This window comes from Pelodiscus sinensis, chromosome 2 (genome assembly GCF_049634645.1).
Source record: "Pelodiscus sinensis isolate JC-2024 chromosome 2, ASM4963464v1, whole genome shotgun sequence".
Lineage (NCBI taxonomy): Eukaryota > Metazoa > Chordata > Testudines > Trionychidae > Pelodiscus > Pelodiscus sinensis.
Window position 1 is genome coordinate 183245661 of NC_134712.1, and position 22752 is coordinate 183268412.

The 22752-nt window shown below is 41.7% G+C and overlaps 1 protein-coding gene across 6 annotated transcripts in view; it reads left to right on the plus strand.

Annotated features, from left to right (window-relative positions):
* Positions 1-22752, plus strand: part of TOPAZ1 (testis and ovary specific TOPAZ 1) — a 141524-nt gene that overhangs the window by 44353 nt on the left and 74419 nt on the right. For all 6 annotated transcript variants that reach the window (XM_025190288.2, XM_025190286.2, XM_025190283.2 and 3 more), the window contains 2 exons: positions 5173-5310; positions 21062-21125. In XM_025190288.2, coding sequence (XP_025046073.2) covers positions 5173-5310; positions 21062-21125 — 202 coding nt within the window. The remainder of the gene's footprint in view (positions 1-5172; positions 5311-21061; positions 21126-22752) is intronic.

Sequence of the window (22752 nt, forward strand, 5' to 3'; positions counted from 1 at the left end):
CTTCATGGTTGCTGCAACTCCAGCAGGCACATCCAGGAAAGGAGTGCATGTCACCCAACTAGGACAGGTCCAGGATCATCTGCCTCTTGTGGTCCCTAGACAGAGTGAGGAATTCAGCAAACTGACAAAGGGGAACAGCCATCAGTGTTCCTGTATGAATTGGGGGAGAGGAGAAGGGGATCTGTAGCATCCCACACCATCCCTAAAGGGTGCTTGGGAAGTGAGAGGCTCAGGGCTGAGGCAATCCCAAAAGGGCAGGGCCTTTCATTTGCCTGGTGATTCTGTCTCTTTTCTGTATGATTTTATGACAAGTATTCCCATTTTCCTGGCACAACCAAACCCTTACTTTGCATTATGATAAGAGGAAGCTGTATGCTGAATTTGGTGGTCTTAGCTCTTGCCATTTAGGAGTTCTTGGACAAACAGAGAGACGTACAAATAGACAAACTCTTTCATATAAATAATAGATAAGCTCTTTGGGATGGAAATAAGCTCTTTGGGATGGAGACTCATATGGTATATGTGTATAGTGCATAGTTTGTTAGATACTAATTATATTTTAAAGTGTAATTTGTTTTTAAAATGTAAATGAATGTCTTTTCTAATGAAAAATGGAAAGGAGAAATTATTGTATTACTTTGAATGATTGTCCCCATGTGTTTTCCACATGTGGATACACATGTGTGCCATGTTCCTGAATCTGGAGGTTTTTAGTAAGCAGGGTCCATTGGTTCACATACATGCAGTTCTCATCATGCTCTGAACTAAGAGTATAAGTGGCAGTGCAGAGCACTAACTCTCCATTTCCTCCTTACCCACCATGTGGTCTGAGTCAAAGAAGCTGTGGATACAGCTTCTTTGAGTACTTCAGTCTCTAAATATATTGTAACTATTTCATTATTTTGTTTTTACTTTTTTGGTCTTAAGTACTAGTGTTGGGTTTTTTCCATTCTGAGGAAATTCTTTCTGGGAGGCTAAGATTATAACTAGGGTTCAAGAATTGTGTTTCCTTTTCTGTGAATGATGAATGTTACCCTTACTGAATAGCTGAAATGTGAGACTCAGAAAAGTGCAGCATTTGCCTTCCTTCTCTCCTAGAATTTGTGGTGGTCAAGAGCTGTCTTAAAAAAGCATCTGATGGAGACATTAACCTCAATCAACTGTCAGTGCCCCACCCTCAGGAGTTGAGTTTAAATCTTCTAAGCCAAAGGAGAAGGCTTTTCATGAGATTAAGATGAGATAAACTGCCTTCTTTCAAATTGGCTCCAGAGAAAAGAGATTCTTCCCCGATTCCTTCAAAGTAAGGAGATTCCTCATGCACTGGTCCTAAAGATTGAGGCCTGAGTAAACCTCAGTAGGGAGAAAGTTGTGCAAAGGAGCATAAATTTATTCGTTTCTATACCAGTTCCAGTGTGCAAATTCAAAGACAAATATCCACACAGAATGTGCCAATATCATCATAGCCATGAGGGGATCTGACTTATACTGTAACCAAGAAAGCACCGGATCCAGTAGCTCCACTAACGGACTCATCCAATACATCAGAACACTCTGAGACCTACATCTGCCCAGAGAACATTTTGGCTGTCCCCCATTCTCACACCAATACCTCAAGTCCGTTCTTATTCAACAATGGTTATGCTGGAGAAAGAGGCTATCCTGGAGAGACAGAGCCACTGTCTTCCACTCATGAGCCTGAATACTCAGTCATTGGCACTGTTGGTTCCAGTGGTAGTTTGGGAAACAGCTTTTTCATCCATTTGGTTGGAGGTTCCAGGAGAGCCCTTACCCTATTATAGAGAAAGAGGGCTGGACAGAAGCCCTAAGAAATTTGGGTTCTATTCTGTCACCATAAATGACTTACCAAGAGAGAGTTGATACTCAGTGCCAGATGGTAGTCTCAGCTGGTTGGTTTCTTGTACTAACATTATTGGGGCCCTTGCGATCTCTACTGTAGGCACCTAGGGTACGTCTACACTTGCACCCTAGTTTGAACTAGGGATGCAAATGTAGGCGACCGAAATTGCTAATGAAGTAGGGATTTAAATATCCCACACTTCATTAGCATGATCTCGCCGGTGCGTTACTCCGCTCAACAGCTGTTCCAAAAGTGAAAGTGCGTGCTAGGACGTGTTAGTTCAAACCAAACCCTTGGTTTGAACTAACATTATTCCTCATTTTTGGAAAGAGTTCCACCTCAACAACAAGGAAAAGGATTCTACTTCCTAGATTCTACTTCTAGTCTCTAAAAGAACAGAAGATGTAGATTGATTGTTGATCTGTGCCAGCTAAATGTATTCATCTGGAAGAAGGCAAATGTTTTGTGGTTCTCAACATAAAAGATGCATGCTTTCACATAAACATTGACCTATCACACAGAAGTTCCCTCAGATTCTTCCTTGGTCAAGACCATTACCAGCTGATTCTTCCGTTCAGGCTAACTGTGACATCAAGGGTCTTTATAAAAGTCTTTTCACTGTTGACAGTTTTGATGAGAAGAAATGGGTTTGTCTTCCCATGCCGTGATAATTGACTACAAGAAGATTATATAAGGAAGTCCAGGTGGCAACCTGACTCCTTCTTTATCTTCAACTTTCCCTAAGACTTTTTGTCAACCATGAAAAGTCTACTTTGACCCCATGAGGACCATTGCCTACATTGCAACAACTTTGGACTTGACTGCCACAACTGCCAGGGGCAATGTCATAAAACAGGCCACCCTCAAACTTCAGTCAGAACTTACCTATTCCTCCTTTGCCTCATGCACACACATGATGCCATTTGCCAGACTCCATCTCTGTTGCCTGCAGACTTGGCTTTTGTTAGTCTACTCACCAGAAAAAAACAACATCAATAGCAAAGTAACAATTCTATCCAGGACTCTGGTCTCTCACATCTGGTGGATAAAGCCAGAGAAAATTCAGATGTGGATTCTTCCTCAAACCTGTATCTGAGGTTTTCAGCATTACTCATGCTTCTACTTAAGTTGGAGCGCTCATATGAATAATCATACTGCATAAAGCATCTAGACCCCTTGGGAATCTAGATACTTATCAGTTTATTGAAGCTAAGAATTGTTCATCATGCCTGCAGTGTTTTCTTCCACTCATTTGGTCCCAGCACATCTAGATAGTTTTAGATAATAAGACTTTTATATAAACAAAAAGGGAAAACAAGATTCCTTCCTGTATGTGTTGAGACAGTTATTCTCTGGAATTGGTGTTTCAGACTTCAGATAACTTTCAGCAGCCTATTTGCTACATTTAGAACATAAGAACAGCCATAAGTAAGACCAAAGGTCCATCTAGCTCAGTATCCTGTGTGCCTACAGTGGCCAATGCCAGATGCCCCAGAGAGAGTGAACAGAACAGGCGATCCCTCTTCTGTCATCCGTTTCTAGCCCCTGACAAATAGGGTCTTGGGACACCATTCTTATCCATTCTGGCTAATAAATATTGGTGGACCTAACCTCCATAAATGTATCTAGTTCTTTTTTGAACCCTGTTGAAAGTCCTGGTCCTCACAACATCCTCTGGCAAGGAGTTCTACAGGTAGACTGTGTGCTGAGTGAAGAAAAACTTCATTTTGTTTGTTTTAAACCTGCTACCTATTAACTTCCCAGCAGACAGTCTCAGTGGATGTTTTTCTGCAGACCACAAATGGGAGATTGATGATTTGGTCCTGAATAAGATCTTCACCTAATGGAGAATACCATCTTGGAACCTTTTCAGTTCACAAAAAGCAAAAAAAAATCCTTTGTCTGTACTGCTACAGAGCAGCTCTAGGTAGGTGTTCAGAGGGAAATACCCTTCTACTATTATGGAAAGATCACAACAGGTATATCTTCTGTCACATTCCATTAATACCACGTTTTGCAAAAAATCTGTCAGGAAAGGACTCAAATCATCCTTATTATACCCAGTTGGCTGAGACAATTCTGGTTCACAGACACACTGAGACTTTTAGCTTGTCTGCCCATGAAAATCCAGCCATTTCCAGTCCTGCTAATGCAACAAAATGGCACATTCAGGCACCCCAACCAAGAACTGCAACTCAAGGCCTGGTATTTGGATGGGTATCAGATGTAGAGTGTATATGTTCCAGGGCATTTCAATCCATCAAAGTAGGAAAGATTCTATTTAGCAAAGTTAAAGCATTTCTTGTTTGGTGCTCAGCAATATTATTTATCTGCAGATTATCTCAGCTATTTTAGACTATCTGCTTACTGATATCACTTTGTCTATTTTCCAGAAGGAAAAGGTCTCTCTTTGACCCCATCCAAAATTCATCTCTAAAGTAATTTCAGAGTATCACATGTATCAGACTATCCACTTACCATATTTTTTTGATGAAACTGCATGCCTTTGAGGAGAGAAGGCTTCTTTCTTTAGACATCCCAAGAATACTGGGCTTTTATCTACAAATAGCAAAAGGAATTAGAAAAACACCTAACCTTGTTACCATAGCAGAGAGCGCAACAGATCTAGCTATATCTGCGCAGAGACTTTCTAAATGGATCTCATTATGCTTTGTTGTCCACTGGCTCATATCCCTACCCTGGAGAGGGTGCGAGTCCATTCCACTAGAGCCCAAGCAACCACTACTGCATATATGCAAGACATGCCTCTTCTAAAGAGAACTATCTAGAGCAACTTCCTGGAGCTCCTTACTGTCACAAAATATCACACTTTGTTCCAGTCTTCTATTACTGATTCAGCTATAGGGATAGCAGTATTGGACAATCATCATTTCTGCATTCTTGCATCTGCCTACAGTTTGACTACTGCTTGTTAATCTCCCACATGTCAAATATAGATTGGAACTATCACTTGAGGAAGAAATGGAGATTACTTATCTGTAACTGTTGTTTTTTTAAGATGTGTTGTTCCTATCTGTATTTCACTACCTATAATCTGTTCCTTCTGCTGCAGATCATAATTTGATTTGTGGTAGGAGGAGGAACTGGAACAGTGCCAGTCTGCACTGCCCTACTACCCCAGTTCAGAGTATAAGGAGAACAACTGCAAATGTATTGAGTGACAGTTACTGCTTACTAAAAATCTCTGGACTCAGGTGCATGGTGTCTTGATGTGGACACGGATCCCACACATCTTGAAGAACCTATTAAAGAATCAGTTACAGGAACTAACCCTCCATTTACCTGATTTTTAGGTTTCGCATCCGATCCAGCAGAACCTTGGCATGGTTGAGTTGCCCCGTAAATATTGCAGATTGTATTTCAATACACTGCGTGGCTGTGAGAGAATGGAATGTTGGTTTTGGCATGTTCCTGAACAAGGAGATGAAAAGGTAAAAGAGGTTTGCTTTGGAGGAGGGAATCCTCAGGTTGAACACTTTCTATTTGGTATGAAATATTTTGTATTAATTGAGTTCATTGTTAGTTACCTTTGAAGCGAAGAAATCCGAAGTGGGAACCCAGAAGAACACTGTGATATTAACAGTTCCTTAAAAAGATGTCACCTAGAGAGATTATAGAACTTAAGTTTGTGTGTGTGTGTGTGTGTGTGTGTGTGTGTGTGTCTGTGTCTGTAAATTGTCCTGTGGGATGACAGAGTGACATCACTCTGCATCCCCATACCCCCAAGCCCAGAACACACCCACCCACCCACCCAGAAATAGCCTCTCGTCACGCTACCACCTTCGCTAGCAGACTTCCCCGCTGACTGGCCTCTTCACCTGAAGCCCTTCTGGCTGCAGCCCCTGGCAAATGCACCCTCCATGGCCCTCTCAAGTCATTGTGAGGTTGGGGTAGCATGTTGCCCCAGCCTCCCTCCCCTATGATCTGACTAGGGGGTGGAAGCTGTGAGCCACTGTGCAGCCTCTCTCCTCCCCAGTGTTCAGGGGAGTGAAAGCCGTGAACCGTACAGCCCAAGGGAGTTGCACATCCTCTCCCCTCCCCAGTGGTGGGGGCAGGGCGGAAGCTGTGATCCGCATGGCCCTGGGAGTCATGCAGCCTCTTCTGCCCCCATGCTCCAAGTTGGGGGCAGGAGCCACATGGCCCTGGGAGTTATGCAGCCGCTCCCCTTTTCTCTCCCCAGTTCTTGGGGGAAGCAGAAGCTCCCTGCCCGGTGCTCGGGGGGCTGTGTGGAAACTTCAAGCAGCACGACCCCGGGAGTTACACAGCCTTTCCCCTTCCCTTTCTTGGGTGCTCGGGGGTAGGAGGACAGACGCAGTAAGCCACACAGCCTCTCCCTTCCCCCCACCCAAGGGGTGGGAGCCATGAGGCCTCCTCATCTCCATTGCTGCAGGGGGAGTTGGAGCCATCTCCCCACACACACACACCAGGTTGAGGGGAGAGCCAGGGCTGGTGCGCTGCAGTCCAGTGATGTGGGGGGGGCTGGGGCAGGGGCAGGAGTGGGGCAAAAAAGAGCTGGTAGGGGGCGAGGAGCAGTGAGAGAGGTGCAGGCCGGGGCAGAAGGGAGAAGGAGTGAGAGAGCTGGGGAAGGAGAGAGGAGGGGCAAGAGAAAGCCAGGGCGGTCTTGGCCCTGGGCCCTCCCCATCTCAGGGTATGTCTAGACTACATGCCTCTGGCGACAGAGGCATGTAGATTAGGCTACCAGACATAGTAAAATGAAGCGGCGATTTAAATAATCGCCGCTTCATTTAAATTTACATGGCTGCCGCGCTGAGCCGACAAACAGCTGATCAGCTGTTTGTCGGCTCAGCGCGGCAGCCATGTAAATGTAAATGAAGCAGTGATTATTTAAATTGCCGCTTCATTTTACTATGTCCGGTAGCCTAATCTACATTCCTCTGTCGTCAGAGGCATGTAGTCTAGACGTACCCTCAGAGTGAGGCGAGCATAGCAAGCAGGAAGTGCAGCCTCCTAGTAATAATGAATTAATGGAGATGCCTCAGTAAACCCAAAAGACCAGATAATCAAACCCAGACATTTTATATGCTCCTAAGGTCCAAGGCTGTCTACATTCTTCCCCTGCAAAAAGTAGCTGTAGCAAAGGCATCTTTATTATCCTCCTTAAAGAACTGATAGACTGAGTAGAACTGGGTTTGTGTACCAGCTATTTATGCTATACCTTGCATTTATCAACATTTCATTTAGTCTGCCATCATGATTTCTGTTTGATCCTCTGTTAAGTATCTCTGGAGTTCCATGATATTCTGTGCTCCTAACCTTCCCAAATAATTTGTCAGAGGCGAATTTTATTACCTCACAGTTTACTGATTCACTTTTCCAGCTCACTTAATAAATATATTTTACATTGTATACTTCCATGGGACATCCACTAACGTTTCTGCATTGAAAATCGAACATTTAGATTTTGTTTTTTCTTTGCTGATTTCTGAACCATGACAGAATTTCACCTTTCACCCTTTGATTATTTAACGTGTGTCTTCATGACACAGCTTGATTTATAACTTGAGCATTAACCCTAATTCAACTCCTCTTAACTTGAACTAAGGTTTTTTATATGTTAAGATGGTACTTTCATTTCAAACCAATTGGTCCTTCAGGAGGCTTGATTGATGCTCCAGTGATGCTGGTGCTCAAGCAAATAATGCAATGGTGATATAACAGTTTGTTCTTTGAGTGCTTGTTCACATTGATTCTGATCACGTGCGTGCGCATCATGTGTAGAAGCATCGGAAAATTTCCCCTAGCAACTTCCGTCGGGTTGGCTGTGGATGGTCTAAATAGAAGGAAATTCAATAAGAGCAAATAAAAAGTACTCCACTTATGAAAGAACAATCAATTGCGCACATACAATATGAGAAACAACTGCCTAAGTAAGGAGGAGTATTGTGGAAAGGGGTCTAGAGATCATAATGGACCATAAGCTAAATATAAATCAACAGTATAACGTCGTTGCTAAAAAAGCAAATATTCTGGGATGTATTAGCAGGAGTGTTGTAAGCAAGACATGATAAGTGATTCTTCCACTCTACTCTGTGCTGATTAAGCCTCAACTGGAGTATTGTGTCCAGTTTTTGATCACCATGTTTCATGAAAGATGTAAGCAGAAAAGAGCAACAAAAATTAATAAAGGTCTAGAAAACATGGCACATGAAGGAAAATTGAAAGAACTGGGTTTGTTTAGTCTGGAAAAGAGAAGTTTGAGAGGGAACATAATAGTTTTCAAGTACCTAAAAGGTACATGGAGAAGGGAGAAAAAGTATTCTCCTTAGCCTCTGGTGATAGGACAAGAAGCAGTGGGCTTAATTGTAGGAAGGCTGGATTTAAATTAGACATTAGGAAAAACTTCCTAACTGTCAGGGTGATTAACCACTGGAATAAATTGCAGAGAGAGGTTGTGGAATCTTCATCATTGGAAATTTTTAAGAGCAGGTTGCAAGTGCAGGGATGATCTAGAGATGTGGAGATGATGCTTGGTCCTGCCATGATTGTGGGGGACTGGATTTGATTACTTGAGGATCCTTCCAGTCCTATATTGCCCCAGCATCCTTTGTGATTAACATTACAGAGAACCTTTTTTTTTTTTATTTTATTTTTTTTTTTTTTGCATTGTTTTCCTGGTCCTTCTTGAGTTCTGTTTTTAATCACTGATAGGCCAGCATACCGACTGACTCGCATAGAATTTTTTCTTTTATGTATTTGTTTATCTGGTCCTTCAATTCACTTATACTCCTCTTGATTTTTGTCAGTACTTTACATGACATAACTTGTTTTCTGTTGGCCTTCGTTGGGAGGCTTCCTTCATTCAGGAAACAAAGGGATTTTAAAGAAGGCTGAAAAAGGTGTAGGTTCAGAATGAATGCCTAATTACCTTCTTTGACAGACACAACAAGTATTCCAGAAAGGAGTGAAGCTGAGAAAAGAGGAAGTAGATTCAGAGCTGTGTTCTCAGAACAGTAGCTTCTGTATTTCTCAGAAAGGGGAGAACTGATTCATTCCCCCACTCCATATATACCAAATATACTCAAGGCAATGAAGTAATTCTGTATGTGCTACAGATCAGAGCAATACAATCAGCCCCACTGTCAAGGAATTTATTCTTTTTTTTCTGCCTGTACAGTCTAGGGGGATCAACCTCACTTGTGTCCAAAGAACTTGAACAAAAATACAGTATAAGGAAATTAGAATGCAAACTAGAAACTCTTTAAGATATACCCTTGCCTCCACTATTCAGAATAGTTACTTGTAAGGATGTTAAGGACTAGTTGACTATCCGATAAGCAAATGCTTATCGGATAGTTGGTCAACTAGTCGATTTCCTCCCCCCTTTAGCAGATAGAGGCAGCAAAGGGCGGGGGGAGGAGAAGGGGTACTTCAAAGCGGCAGTGCACAGCTGAGCTGGGGATCAGCTGTGTGGCACTGCCGCTTTGAAACCCCAAGGCAGTGTTTCAGAGAGGCAGCTGCCTCACAGCTGATGTGCGGCTCAGCTGTGCAGAGCTGCCCCTTTAAAACACTGAAGCACTGGAGCCTGGGGTCAGCTGGGCCCCAGCTGATCCTGGGCTCCAGGGCACTGCCCCTTTGAAATGCTGAGTTGGTGTTTCAAAGGGGCAGCCGCCACACAGCTGAGCCAGGGATGGACTCTTGTACTTTTCAAAAGAGGAATGCAGAAGTGCCTATCGAGTAGTCGATGGAAATTCCATCAACTACTTGACTAGTCAGTTAACCATAATTTAGTTACTTGTACTGTATTTACATAAGCATACCTGTACATTCCAGTACGAATCTCCCACAGGAAATAGCTCCATTTCTGATACAGCAAAAGACCACTGTTGGCATAAGGCTCTAATATTTAGTCTTGCTGTATGTGGCAGAGTATTAATCAAAGTGTTTGTCATTTTAGTGGTAGACCTTAGAAAAAAGGAAATTCATATCTACCCCTTCTTGGAGGACTTCCAAATTAATCCATTAGAAATTAGGAAATAGCTGCGACTGCCTTTCTCTTACAATGAAAAACAAACATTTTCACAAGTCAGCTAATAGCCACAGAAATGTTTAAGTACTGGTCGATACAAGATTATAAAAAGTGTTTCTGTAAAAAAAAAAAAAAAAAAAAAAGAAAGAAAGAAAGACTTAAGTATCAAACTGATATATTAGCCTTATTCCCATTATGCAGGTTAACCTGTTTTTTGAAAACGTCAGTTTCATAATATTCTTGTTTAAGATTGGTTTTGTGAGGCCCTCCAAAGAATTCTGTTCTCTTTTCATCCAACATGTCAAGATCAGCCTTCACTAGCATGAAAGTTCTCAGTAAAATGAACTCATTCTTAATATGGTGAAAAGCAAAACAGATTGCAGATTTGTTATTCCATTCCTGACTCTTTAAAAAATTGGTCATCTTGAATAAAGCCTCTCTTGGCGGGAGTCTCAATTGACTCCTCACAGATCCTGGCAAGCATCCTTTCTTGGCTACTCACTGGCTGCGTCTAGACTGGCAAGTTTTTCCGCAAAAGCAGCTGCTTTTGAGGAAAAACTTGCCAGCTGTCTACACTGGCCACTTGAATTTCCTCAAGAACACTGACGATCTCATGTAAGATTGTCAGTGTTCTTGCGGAAATGCTATGCTGCTCCCGTTCGGGTAAAAGGCCTCATGCTCAAATGCTTTTGTGCAAGAGGGCCAGTGTAGACAACACGGTATTGTTTTGCACAAAAAAGCCCCGATCGTGAAAATGGCGATCGGGGCTTTCTTGTGCAAAACCGCGTCTAGATTGGCACGGACGCTTTACCGCAAAAAGTGCTTTTGCAGAAAAGCGTTCATGCCAATCTAGACGCTCTTTTTCGCAAATGCTTTTAACAGAAAAACTTTTCTGTTAAAACCATTTGCGGAAAATTATGCCAGTCTAGACGTAGCCCCTAGGACTACTGTGAGTGGAAGCCAAGTTTGTGTACCTTGGATCCACTGGAGTGCATTAAGCACTCTTAACAACCCTGCAGGCTGAAGTATTGGTTTCTCCTTTGGCTTCCCTGGCACTGATAGCTGTCCCTTCTCAGAATAGAGGCCCTTCAGTCCTCATCCTATTTCTGATAGACTAAGTAGAACTGGCCTATTTCTCCAGGTCCATAGCTGACCCCAGAATATTCCCATTACTTAAACATACTCCTCTTCCAAAGATACAAAGCTTCCAGTTTACATTTTAACACTAGGGCAAGCAACTTTTGTGAAGCCGACAACACAGGCAGACTCTTCTCACAGTTTAACAGCTTTGTGTTTTTATATTCAATCATGTAAAGCTCGGGGGATTACGGATCACACAAAGCAAAAAATAGTGAAACTGCATCAGTTTACACACCTATTTAGGGCATTATTTGGGCTGTTGTCCAAGTTCTTTGGTCAAGTCCAGGATCCTTGGAGCTGTCTAGTTACAGGGAAGTAGGAAGGACTCCCCACTCCATAAACTAGCTACATGCTGGGTGTCCTCTCCCTTTTGGATACTTGCACCCAGCTTCTGTTACCTTGCTTTCTTCCCACATGATCACCTGATCTCTTTTGTTTGTCAGCTAACTTTACTGCTTTTTTTAAAGCCACCATGAACAATGCCAAGAGTTTAAATTTCTGTTCTGAAGGAGGCAAGAACTCGGGATCTTTGCCAATGCCTTCTCTCTGTAGTGGGATCAGGGCCTACTTTATATCTGCCCACTGATTGCACTAATCCCCAGAGTGATTGCCAAGGCCAGAAAAGACTAGGCCACACTCATCCTCATAGCTCACTATTGTTTGAGGCAGTTCTGGCTAACCTCCCATCATTTTGTCCAAGCCTACTGTTGCAAGTGTTACTTTCAAGTTTGATTGTGAACTGTTGAACTCTATGGAAAGGGATTGCTTCTCACATATTGATGAAATCCTGACAGAACAGGAAACTAGCTAAAAAAATGACTGACTCCTCCAAATGATAAAGATTCTCTATATAGGTGGTCCAACATGATCTAGACCTGGTGCATGTCCCAGTACTGTAGATTCTTGACTATTTGCTGCAGTTAAAACATTCTAAACTTTCTCAGTCTAAGTTCATTTGTCAGGAATATCAGCAAATCATCTCCATGCAGCCATTCTTAGTCTTCTCTCATCTGGTGGTATCCAAATTCCTTAAAGGGCCAATTGCACCTCTTACCTGCTAGTTGGAGAGTTTACTCAAGTAGTAATTTGAACATTGTCAAGCCTGCTCTATGTGCTCCATCCACTTTATTGTCAGAACAATGTTTCTGGTGCCCATCACTTTAGTCAGAAGAATGAGTAAGATTTATGTCCATATGATGGAACCCTGCATATCCCATTTAATACAGACCAGTTTGGACTGAAATGTCACAAAATTGAATCCCCGATGTGGTCTCTGGGTTCCACTGTCACTACTTAATCAATTTATCTGTGTTCTTTCCCAAAGCCTTTGTGATGGATAAGGAGGAGTGTTGTCCTTTTTTGAACATACCAGCATTCAATAACCAGAGGATTAAACCCAGGCAGCTAGAAAGTGTTGGGAAAGAAAGTGTTGGCCCAGAGAACCAAAGATTTGAATGGCAAGGGGTACCTGGCTGCTGGTTTTCTTTGTGTGAGTTTTAAGCCAGGGGCTGGGGAAACAAGATGAATTGAACTAGGCAGCATTACCATGCCTACAAAGAATACTGGGCAAGGAAATGAACTGGACCTTGAAGCACGGATATATGATTGTATAGGGACTACCTAGATGTTGCATCTATTTAGATGCGATCAGGTTGTTTTCTTTGTTTTGTTGTTTGGTTAAACTTCTCTGTGTTAAGTCTATGTGCTTCCCCCCCCCCCCCCCCGTACATTGTAACTTTACGCTGTATCCCAGGGATAAAATTCTTTGTTTTAAAACACTGGTATATTTTACCAGGAATATCTTTTTGTTTTGTTAATAAAATCACCTTTTTTAAAGGTATAATTTGATTCTTGTGTCCTGAAAGGTAATGGGAAATCTGTGTATGCATGCCTAAAACTGAGAGGTCAGCTATCAGAGATTACGCTTTTTTTTCCCCCCCAAGCTATCTTGTGGTAAAAGAGCTTGGGGTTCTGGAAGAAGTTCCAAGTGCTTTTTTTCCTGGATTTAAGAAGAAAGGGTGGGGTTTTTTTTAACTTCATGGTAGCAGCCTATCTCCCAGAGTCAGAGAATCTGTGACCTTAGGGATTATTTTAAGGCAGAAGCCTATAGCGGCAAGGTATTTTTTTACATCTCTTGTGGCCCCCCATCTTCTGTACTTGGAGTGCCATAGTGGGGAACAGCCTTATTCTGTACATGACAAGAAAAAGCTCCACATCCTGGACATATCCAGATTTTTTTGTACAGTACGTTGACAAAATAACATCTTTCAGATTGTCCAAATATCTGTTTGTGGCTCTATCCAGGGCTATCATCAGAATTTATGGTGCCCTGACTTGCTCTTAGCAACATAAACACAAGCTTACAATATTGGAAAATTTGCCACATTGAATAGTTTTGATCTGACAATAGTGTTCTGTTGCTTACAACATAAAAGTTGATCAGTGGCAGCACTGTGAGCTGCTTTCATGCTTGACTCCCCTGTGGCCTGCTGGTCCAGTTGCAGTAAAAGAGTTAGGTGGAAAGGTGTAGAACCCTATAATTCACCTCTCAGGACACAGAATGGCAAAAGCAGCAGCAAACCCATCCGGGTCACACCACTAGGCATCAGTTGATAAGGATTAGAGTAAGACCCCAGCCCATCCCCAATCTGAAATCTGATCTCAGAGCTAAATTCAATACATATTTGACAAACATGAATAATTTGCTTCACTTAGTGGCCTTGCAGATTTCAGATACCAGCACTCTGTTTAAACAGACCAACAGTGCCACTTGGACTCTAGTAGAGTGCACTTTGATGAGATGGATACATTTTATTATCTATTTTGGAAAAGTCTGATGAAATGGCCTGAACTTTGGAGCAGGCAGCTATAGCCAGGGCCATCCCTACCAATACGCAAAGTATGCAGGCTGCATGGCATTGGGGGCATCAAGCTGTTGATACGTCTCATCCCCAACATCCTGTAGAGGATTCTGCTTGTCAGGCACCTACAATGGGATCCACATTCATGGCCCCAATGGACATTGCTATTCAGAAGATTCTGAGCTCATGTTCATGAGGTACATGTCCATCTACAGTAGGTTCCAAACTAATTACAATATCTTGAAGAAGTAAAGGTAACCATTGTTTCCCTATTTCATAAGTGAGTTATGAAGACAGATTACAGTAAGGATTGTGATGTGCTCAGATGCTTCAGGAATGGAGGCCATGTTAGTACTTCTGGTGGATGGAAACAAGGAGACAGTGTCTTTTGTGTAATGTGTTGTGATGAACTTGATATCTTTCAAGACAATGCATATAAAAACAGTAATTTCATTGCCAGTTGTCTGAGCAGACAAGCAGTAATCTTTATAACTCACTGTTCTCATTTGTTATGCAGGTATTTGAAACACTAATAGTAGTCTTCTCTGTGCTAGTCAAATGGCAAAACCTAATTCTTCTCCAGACACAACCAGTATGAAGAAGGCCTGGGTATGTGTTCTTATTTGCGGCAAGGAGAGTTATCCTATGAACCTCTGAACATTTGAACCTTTGATCTTCACTCCTGACTATGTTGTTCTTTAGTTGTCCTTGCTATTTAGATGGATCCTGAGTTCAATGACTCTTCCTGCAAAGCTGAGGAAAGGGTCTTTAGATGTGGACAGGCTTGCATCCACCTACCTTTCAGTGTTTTCAATAGACCTTCCCTGTGGGCCCGTCACCTAAAAAGCAACTGAAAATAAAATAGGACAGAGCTTCCACAGTAGTGACAGCTCTGTTGTAGCCTCACAGATTTTGGTTCTAAGGCCTGATCATAAGACATTTCTTTTAACTTTCCCATAAGAGAATATTTACTGGCATAGTATTCTCTAAGACCACGAAACCTCGATTTGCAGCTTGGAATTTGAAAGAAGGCATTGAAAGGTGGAAGAATGACTTCAGCAGTCATAAACTCAGTTTTGCCTTTAATATGTATATAGATATAGATGAAGTCAGAATACCAGCATACATGAGGTAAATTGGCAGAGGCCCTGGAGGTTTTTCGCCTTCCTCTGTAGCATGGGGTACAGATCACAGCTAGAGGATTCTCTGCATCTTGGGGTCTTCAAAGTATTTGAAGGCTTCAATATCTGAGGGTATGTCTACACTACCCCGCTAGTTCGAACTAGCGGGGTAATGTATGCATACCGCACTTGCTAATGAAGCCCGGGATTTGAATTTCCCGGGCTTCATTAGCATAAGCGGGGAGCCGCCATTTTTAAATCCCCGCTGCTTCGAACCCCGTGTAGCGCGGCTACACGGGGCTCGAACTAGGTAGTTTGGACTAGGGTCCTATTCCGAACTACCGGTACTCCTCGTGTATCTGTACTATTTTACTTTTCTATCAAGTTAAAAAGATTCCTTCTTTTGTTACAAAACATTTGCTATGGGAAAAGATTGTCATTGCATGAAGGGCAGTTAGGACAAACCCAGAGAAGGTAGATCCTCTTTTCAGCTTGTCAGTCATCTGTTAAAAAGATTGAAATTGAAAAGTTCTTCATTTAATGGTTAAAACTCTGTATCAAAGCTTAGAATTGTAAAGATTATTAAGACTCTTGAATCAAACAAGATTACTCTTATTTTGTGTAAGAAAGTCTTATGCCTCAGAGATTTGTGAATTGGTTACCTTAGTCGTCTGTCAATACATTTTTCTAAACATATGGACTTCAGCAGAAATTGGCAGAAAGCTACTGCATATCGTGCAGCCCACTTTCCTGGCTACACTTTTGTTTAGATACTTATTTGAGGTCTCATTGCTGTTAAAATCCTGCTGCTACCAGTAATTAAGCTGGCCTTAAGGGGAGATAAATGTGCTTGCCAGATATTTTCTTCAGTTGGCTAATTATTGGTTCTGGATGGATAATGTTAGCCTCATTTGACCTGTTCCATTGTCTGCAAAATGTAACAGATACAGGATTAAGGTTTTTTTAATATATGTAATGGAATGCACAGTCTTATCAATATATTACTGTCTTAGAAGCATTGTCTAGGGCAAGACCTCCAAGTAGAGTAGACATTAATATGTCTCTAGCAATACATCTGGTGTGGACTAATGTTCAGTGGGACAAAAGGAAAAGCTCACCTTGATATTAGGAGAAAAATCACTAAGCAAAAAATGCCTTTTTAATCTTAATAGCTCTCAGTCACGAAGGACTTTTTTCTTCATTTTTGTTTGAATTGCTAGAAAAGAAGCAGATTGACTGACTGAAAGTTCATTGGGCACACTACATGCATACCACCTGTTGATGATATTTTAATTGCTAAGAGCTTTATACTAAACAGTCCAGTTCGGTTTGTGTGCATTGATCAAAATATTAATGTGTTAATACAGGCAGTCTCCGACTTACGCGGATCCGACTTATGTCGGATCCGCAGTTACGAACGCAGCTTTTCTCGCCCCGGAGCGCACGGACTGCGGGACCTCGCGGTCCCACCGCCCGTGTACTCCGGGGCGAGAAAAGCTGCTCCGTCTCTCCCTGGTCTGCAGACCAGGAAGACGCGGAGCAAAGCAGCGGAGGGGCTGGGGCTGCGGGGCAGCCCAGGCATGCCTGGGCTGTCCCGCCGCCGGCTTCCCAGCCCCAGCCACTCCGCGGCTTCGCAAAGCCGCGGGGGAAACCGGTGGCGGGACAGGCCCAGCGCGCCTGGGCTGTCCCGCTGCAGGCGTGCTCCAAGGCTTTGCTCCCCGTCTCCCTGCAGACCAGGGAGACGGGGAGCAAAGCCGTGGAGCACGCCCGCAGGGGGACAGCTCAAGCGCGCCCGGGCTGTCTCGCTGTGGGCGTGCTCCAAGGCTTTGCTCCCCGTCTCCTTGGTCTGACCAGCTGCCCGCGTGCTCCCGCTTTGCTCCGTGTCTCCCAGGTCAGCAGACCAGGGAGACGGAGCAAAGCCGTGGAGGACTTGGGCGTCCCCACCCCCGTCTCCCTGGTCTGCTGGGGGGGGGGGGGGGGGTGCAGCTAGTGCCCCCCCCCCCCCAGCAGACCAGGCTTTTCTTGCCTACCCCTGGGGTAGAGCAGCTGGGGGCTGCCGGGTTGGTCCCGCAGCGCTGCTCCGGACCAACCCGGCAGCACCCCAGCTGCTCTGCCCCAGGAGTCCTGATTCAGCTGCTGCTGGTCAGTTTCAGCAGCGGCTGAATAGTAGCGGCTGAATCAGGACTCCTGAGGCAGAGCAGCTGGGGTGCTGCTGGGTTGCTCCAGTAGTGCCGAAGAGCCGCACTACTGGAGCAACCCAGCAGCACCCCAGCTGCTCTGCCCCAGGCGTCCCCAAGTCAGCCGCTGCTGAAACTGACCAGCGGCTGACTACAGGAAGCCCGAGGCAGAGTTGCTCTGCCCCAGGCTTCCTGGAATCAGCTGCTGATCAGTTTCAGCAGCAGCTGACTTGGGGACGCCTGGGTTTCTTAAGTTGAATTTGTATGTAAGTCAGAACTGGCGTCCAGATTCAGCCGCGGTTGAAACTGATCAGTTTCAGCAGTGGCTGACGCCAGTTCCGACTTACATACAGATTCAACTTAAGAATAAACCTACAGTCCCTATCTTGTACGTAACCCGGGGACTGCCTGTATCTACTGAGAACAGTTGTTACAAGTAAACTCCTCTTTGTGCCTATCTATTCTTTGTACAGAAATTTCTATGATACCTAATTTTAGCCTACACGCCACTTAAAACTCTGGCATGCAATGGCTGTTTTCCATTATAGTCACATAAAAATGTACACATATGAACAATGTAGCTTTTGAAACATAAGATTGTCATTAGAAATATGATTGTTGGTTTTCTTTGACTTATACTTTAAGAACTGTTTCCTGACTTTTGCCTGTTGTGCCCTTTTTCATCTTGCCCAGTAACATCACTGGATCTATATTTTGCATCCATTTAAAATAAATGTCTCCTGCAAATTACTTTTGCTGCCCTTATTATTCTGTCCTCCTTGTTATGGTCATCTATATCAATCCACAAATGAAAACACAGTGAATATAAACTACGAAAGCCTCAGTCTAACACAGTCTTCCTTCAATTCTCCTCCTAATATTAAGTGCCTTAAATTAAAGTATATATATATTGCTGCTGATTTGTTTAATGCAGTGGATTATTGTATATATGGTGATAAGTGGTGATCCCTGGAGTTCTGCTCAAACTAATCAGCTGTTCCCATATGAAGAACAATTATGTTGGCTTCTTTTTCATAAAATTAAGACGTATATAAGGGAACTTATATGTGGAATCAATGGGAGCCTTTAATTAGCAGCATGATTTCCAGTGCCACTTCAGATTGAAAGATTGTTGCACTCTGATTTTTAAATGTTACTGACTTTAATTGCTGATGGCTAAAGCAGCTCCTAGACTAGAATCTAGTGTTGTCATTAAACTTCTTGTGGAATACTGTATATTGAGCTAATCAAAATTACTCATACATGGAAAAGTATATCTTGTCAACTTTTTTTAATTATAGCTGATGTGGCTCTTTCTATAACTGGCTGCTTTCTACAAATTAATGACTCAATTAGAACACTTTCATACAAGAATAAAGAACTTTAAATTTTATTTCATTTTCAGGTGCCAAAAGCTACTGTCTTTCCCCATCATTTAATAAGACTGTCATAGAGGCCAGCTTGGACTAAATTCCCCATAGAAATTTAAGTTTATATATCCTCTCCCATCTAAATCTATTACAATCAACTCCAGAGTTAGACTTTCCCATTTTTACATGGTCCATAGGTTCATTTAAACCCCTTTTACATTGAGACTGTTAAATCAAAGAAAGTTTCATACAAGCTGGAAATGAGGCTCACAATTAGACTCTCTTATGCATCTAATGTAGAGTTGTCCAATAATTAAACCTTTCTGCAACTGGATTTTCACTAATATTTGGAACAATGATAGCTTGACACTCTCCGCGGGGGGCTGAACAAAAGACCCCAATTACCTTACCAATTACAAAGATAGCTTCCCCAATTATCACCTCTAATACCATTAGCTCACAGACATCTACCTTCCTTCCCCCCCCCCCCCATCCCTCTTCTGTTCTGAAATGTGATTTGTCCTTTTCATATGTGTTCACTTTTTTTTAATTGTATCCTTTGGTATATATGGTTGTGACTATCTTCTTCCACTATTTGATCTGAGGAAGTGGGTCTGGCCCACGAAAGCTCATCATCTAATAAACCATCTTGTTAGTCTTTAAAGTGCTACATAGTCCTGTATTTTGTTTCAGCTACACCAGACTAACACGGCTACATTTCAATCACGATGGCTCTACATGCATTCCTGGTACTTTTAGGAGTCATTCCAAAGGAGGAGGAAAATAGATTCCAAAAGAAAGTAGATTAATGTACATACTTTCCACTGGTGCTAAAATTTGTTTAAAATGCCCTCAGCCACCTGGGTTTTTAGGTTGGCTTAAATTGGCTTATCCCAAGTGACATCCCATATGAATTTTTTCCAAAAGCAAAGTTTGTATACCTCATTTAAACAATAGGCGATACTGATTTCTACTAAAAAAATTAAATACAAACTATTTTGATGTTTTTCATCTTTTCTATTTATAATAAATCAGAATACTGAAACTTTAAAATCTTATGTTTGTCTGGTTCTTTGATGATCAGCTTTGCTGATCTGCAAATACTAATTTTTTTTAAGGTAAGTCAGACTTCACGTTCTAGTATGAACTCGCTTACTGTGTCACACTGGATAAGTTAGTGGAAGAGACAGATCAACTTCAAACTTAAACTATTTTTCGTTACTTATAGTTCCTAAAAGTTACACTCGAGTAAATGAAGGATACAGCCAAAAAAAAAAAAAAAATCACTTTAGTTTCTATATTTGATAGAATACTATATATTTTCAGTCTGGCTATTTGCTGAAATAGTTCAATTGCAAAGCTAAATTCTTCAATGTTTTAAAGCATTTCATCTTCAAAGGAAATTTTTAATAAAATATTTTAACACCTAATTTTAATCTTATAAAATGATTTAATTTGAAAGGATGTTTATCACTAGCGTTTGTCTGTAATGAAATAACTTTGGGTCAATTTTCTTAAGTTCTCTTACATGCCTGGCCTTGTGTTGCTTTATGGGAATACAAAGTAATATGTACATTACTCTGTTTTATTTTCTGGACATCCTTATGACTTGGGGGGGTCTCTGTACATATTTTGATTCCACACTTTTGTTTTTTTACCCTTGTCTGTTCCCTTTCCTGAATGCCTGCTTTCACCTTTTAGTGAACTCTGGCTAATACTTTATTTCCAATCTTTTGTCCTGCTTGATGCAGATATCCGATGTGGGTCTGTTTATACACATATACAAAACTTTAAAAATGAGTTATCCTGCAGCACCTTAGGGTGTGTCTAGACTACATGCCTCCTTCGACGGAGGCATGTAGATTAGCCAGATCGGAAGAGGGAAATGAAGCCGCGATTAAAATAATCGCGGCTTCATTTAAATTTAAATGGCTGCCCCGATCTGCCGATCAGCTGTTTGTCGGCAGATCGGGGCAGTCTGGACGCGATGCACCGACAAAGAAGCCTTTCTTCATCGGCACAGGTAAACCTGGTTTCACGAGGCTTACCTGTGCCGATGAAGAAAGGCTTCTTTGTCGGCGCGTTGCGTCCAGACTGCCCCGATCTGCCGACAAACAGCTGATCGGCAGATCGGGGCAGCCATTTAAATTTAAATGAAGCCGCGATTATTTTAATCGCGGCTTCATTTCCCTCTTCCGATCTGGCTAATCTACACGCCTCCGTCGAAGGAGGCATGTAGTCTAGACACACCCCTAGAGACAGACAAAAAAATATAGATAGTATCGTGAACTTTTGTGGGTACAACCCACTTCAGATGAATGGAGCAAGAGGCAGAGAGGGACAAATAAATTTTGTGTCTCTGTGCCTCTTGCTCCATTTGTCTAAAGAAGTTGGTTGTGCCCATGAAAGCTCATAATACTATCTACATATATTTGCTTACTTGCAATATAAAATTCACATTCAGACTACTAATATTTTGAAATACAATTTGATGTATTGTAATGGATTCTGCTTATGTTTTTGTAGATTTGCATGGCCATACTTAAGACGTATATAAATATCAATGAACCAAGTTTGCTACAACGTGCAGGTATGATATAACAGAAAACGAATGTATAATATGGCAATTCTAAAGGGAGCACATGAGAGAAGTCATGAGCAGAGAGATTAGTCAGGGTAAAATAACAATGAGTAATGTTAGATACTAGTTAATGAGAATCATGAGCTGTTATTTTTTGTGCAATCCTGTTTGGATTTGGGAGTTGTGCTGTAGAGTGGCTATATGTGGTCCTAAACATATTCCCAGACTAACTATACTAAGATGAAGTTTCAATGAGAATATGTATCAGTACTCAAAGATAAAAAGTATTAAGGAGATATTGTAATCATTCCAAAGCCAAGCATGATAAATCTAGGAAATTCATAATTACAATTGTATTTAAAAGAAATTCAAATATGCTAAGATTTTAAAAAATGCAGTTAAGACACCCAGAAAGCTTTAACTCTGCCCATACAGTTATGATTAAGGTGTTTTAGTATTTGATTTCCAGATATAGCATTACTACAGGGAGTTTAAAAAATAGGGATAAAAATGATTGAATGAATGAATTTCTAAAAGAGTTAAATATATACGGTGTGCCTTCTGAAAAGGTATGAAGAATATAACACTGTATAGGTATTTGAAGGGTGCAAATGGCAAGGAGTGACAGCAATTTTAAGTCCTGATCCTGCAATCAGATCCATATTTGACACACCTATGTGTGCATACAGAGCTCTGTTGTCATCAGTGGAATTCTCTGCCTGCATAAGGATCTACTCACATTGTTCAGTTGCAGGCTTACAACAGTAGATTGGTACACAAGAAACAGGAGTTTTATAACTGGAAATAATGGGTTCAAATTCAACTTAAAATCTAGTTAGTTTTTTTTTTAAGCAGATGCAGGGAATATAATGCTTCTAAGTCGCTGCTAATTTTGGTGGAATAAATCATTGTCTCATTTTAAATTTTTTTCTCTTTCCTATTTCTATGTAGAAGGCTCATGCAAACAAGAGGAGATTGACTATACTGGGAAACAGCAAGACTAACCATATATGCCAAATGTAGTTTGAGGCACCATATGCACTGTCAATTGTTCTGTATCATTTTTAACAATCTTTCAATAGTAAATGCAAAGTATTTACATGGAAGTCTGACTTTAAGTTTGTTTTCTCGCGGAGAAACACTTAACTTAATGTCAGGTTGAATGCACTGAAACTGGGAAGTGTCACTGAATGCCATTTTGTTTGGGACATTTTAAACCAGACTGGAAAAAGTGCTCTAGTCAGATTCCCCGCATTTCCAGTGAAGCTAGACTAAATTTACTATATAATAGTAATAAATCTTCTAGTAATATATTTTTCATTGCCAGTTTCTGTGATTCAATGCAGATATGATGAGGGAAGTTGAGTGCCTCTGAGGATTGATAATAGATACGGATCTTTTCATCTCTAGTATTCTATCCAATTAATACCCGACCTAGGGATTGACAAAAAGTGATTGCTGTCTGACAATTGTGTGGCCTCTGTGAAATAGATCCAATCAGTAGACAGATGTTGACATAACAAACACCATCACAGTTTGCATCCTATCTTTCTCCATCTCAGCAGAGTTGCTAGTTACTAAATGGATATGGAGATTGAACTGTACTTTCTCTAAAGGGATCTGGAGTTCATGGTAT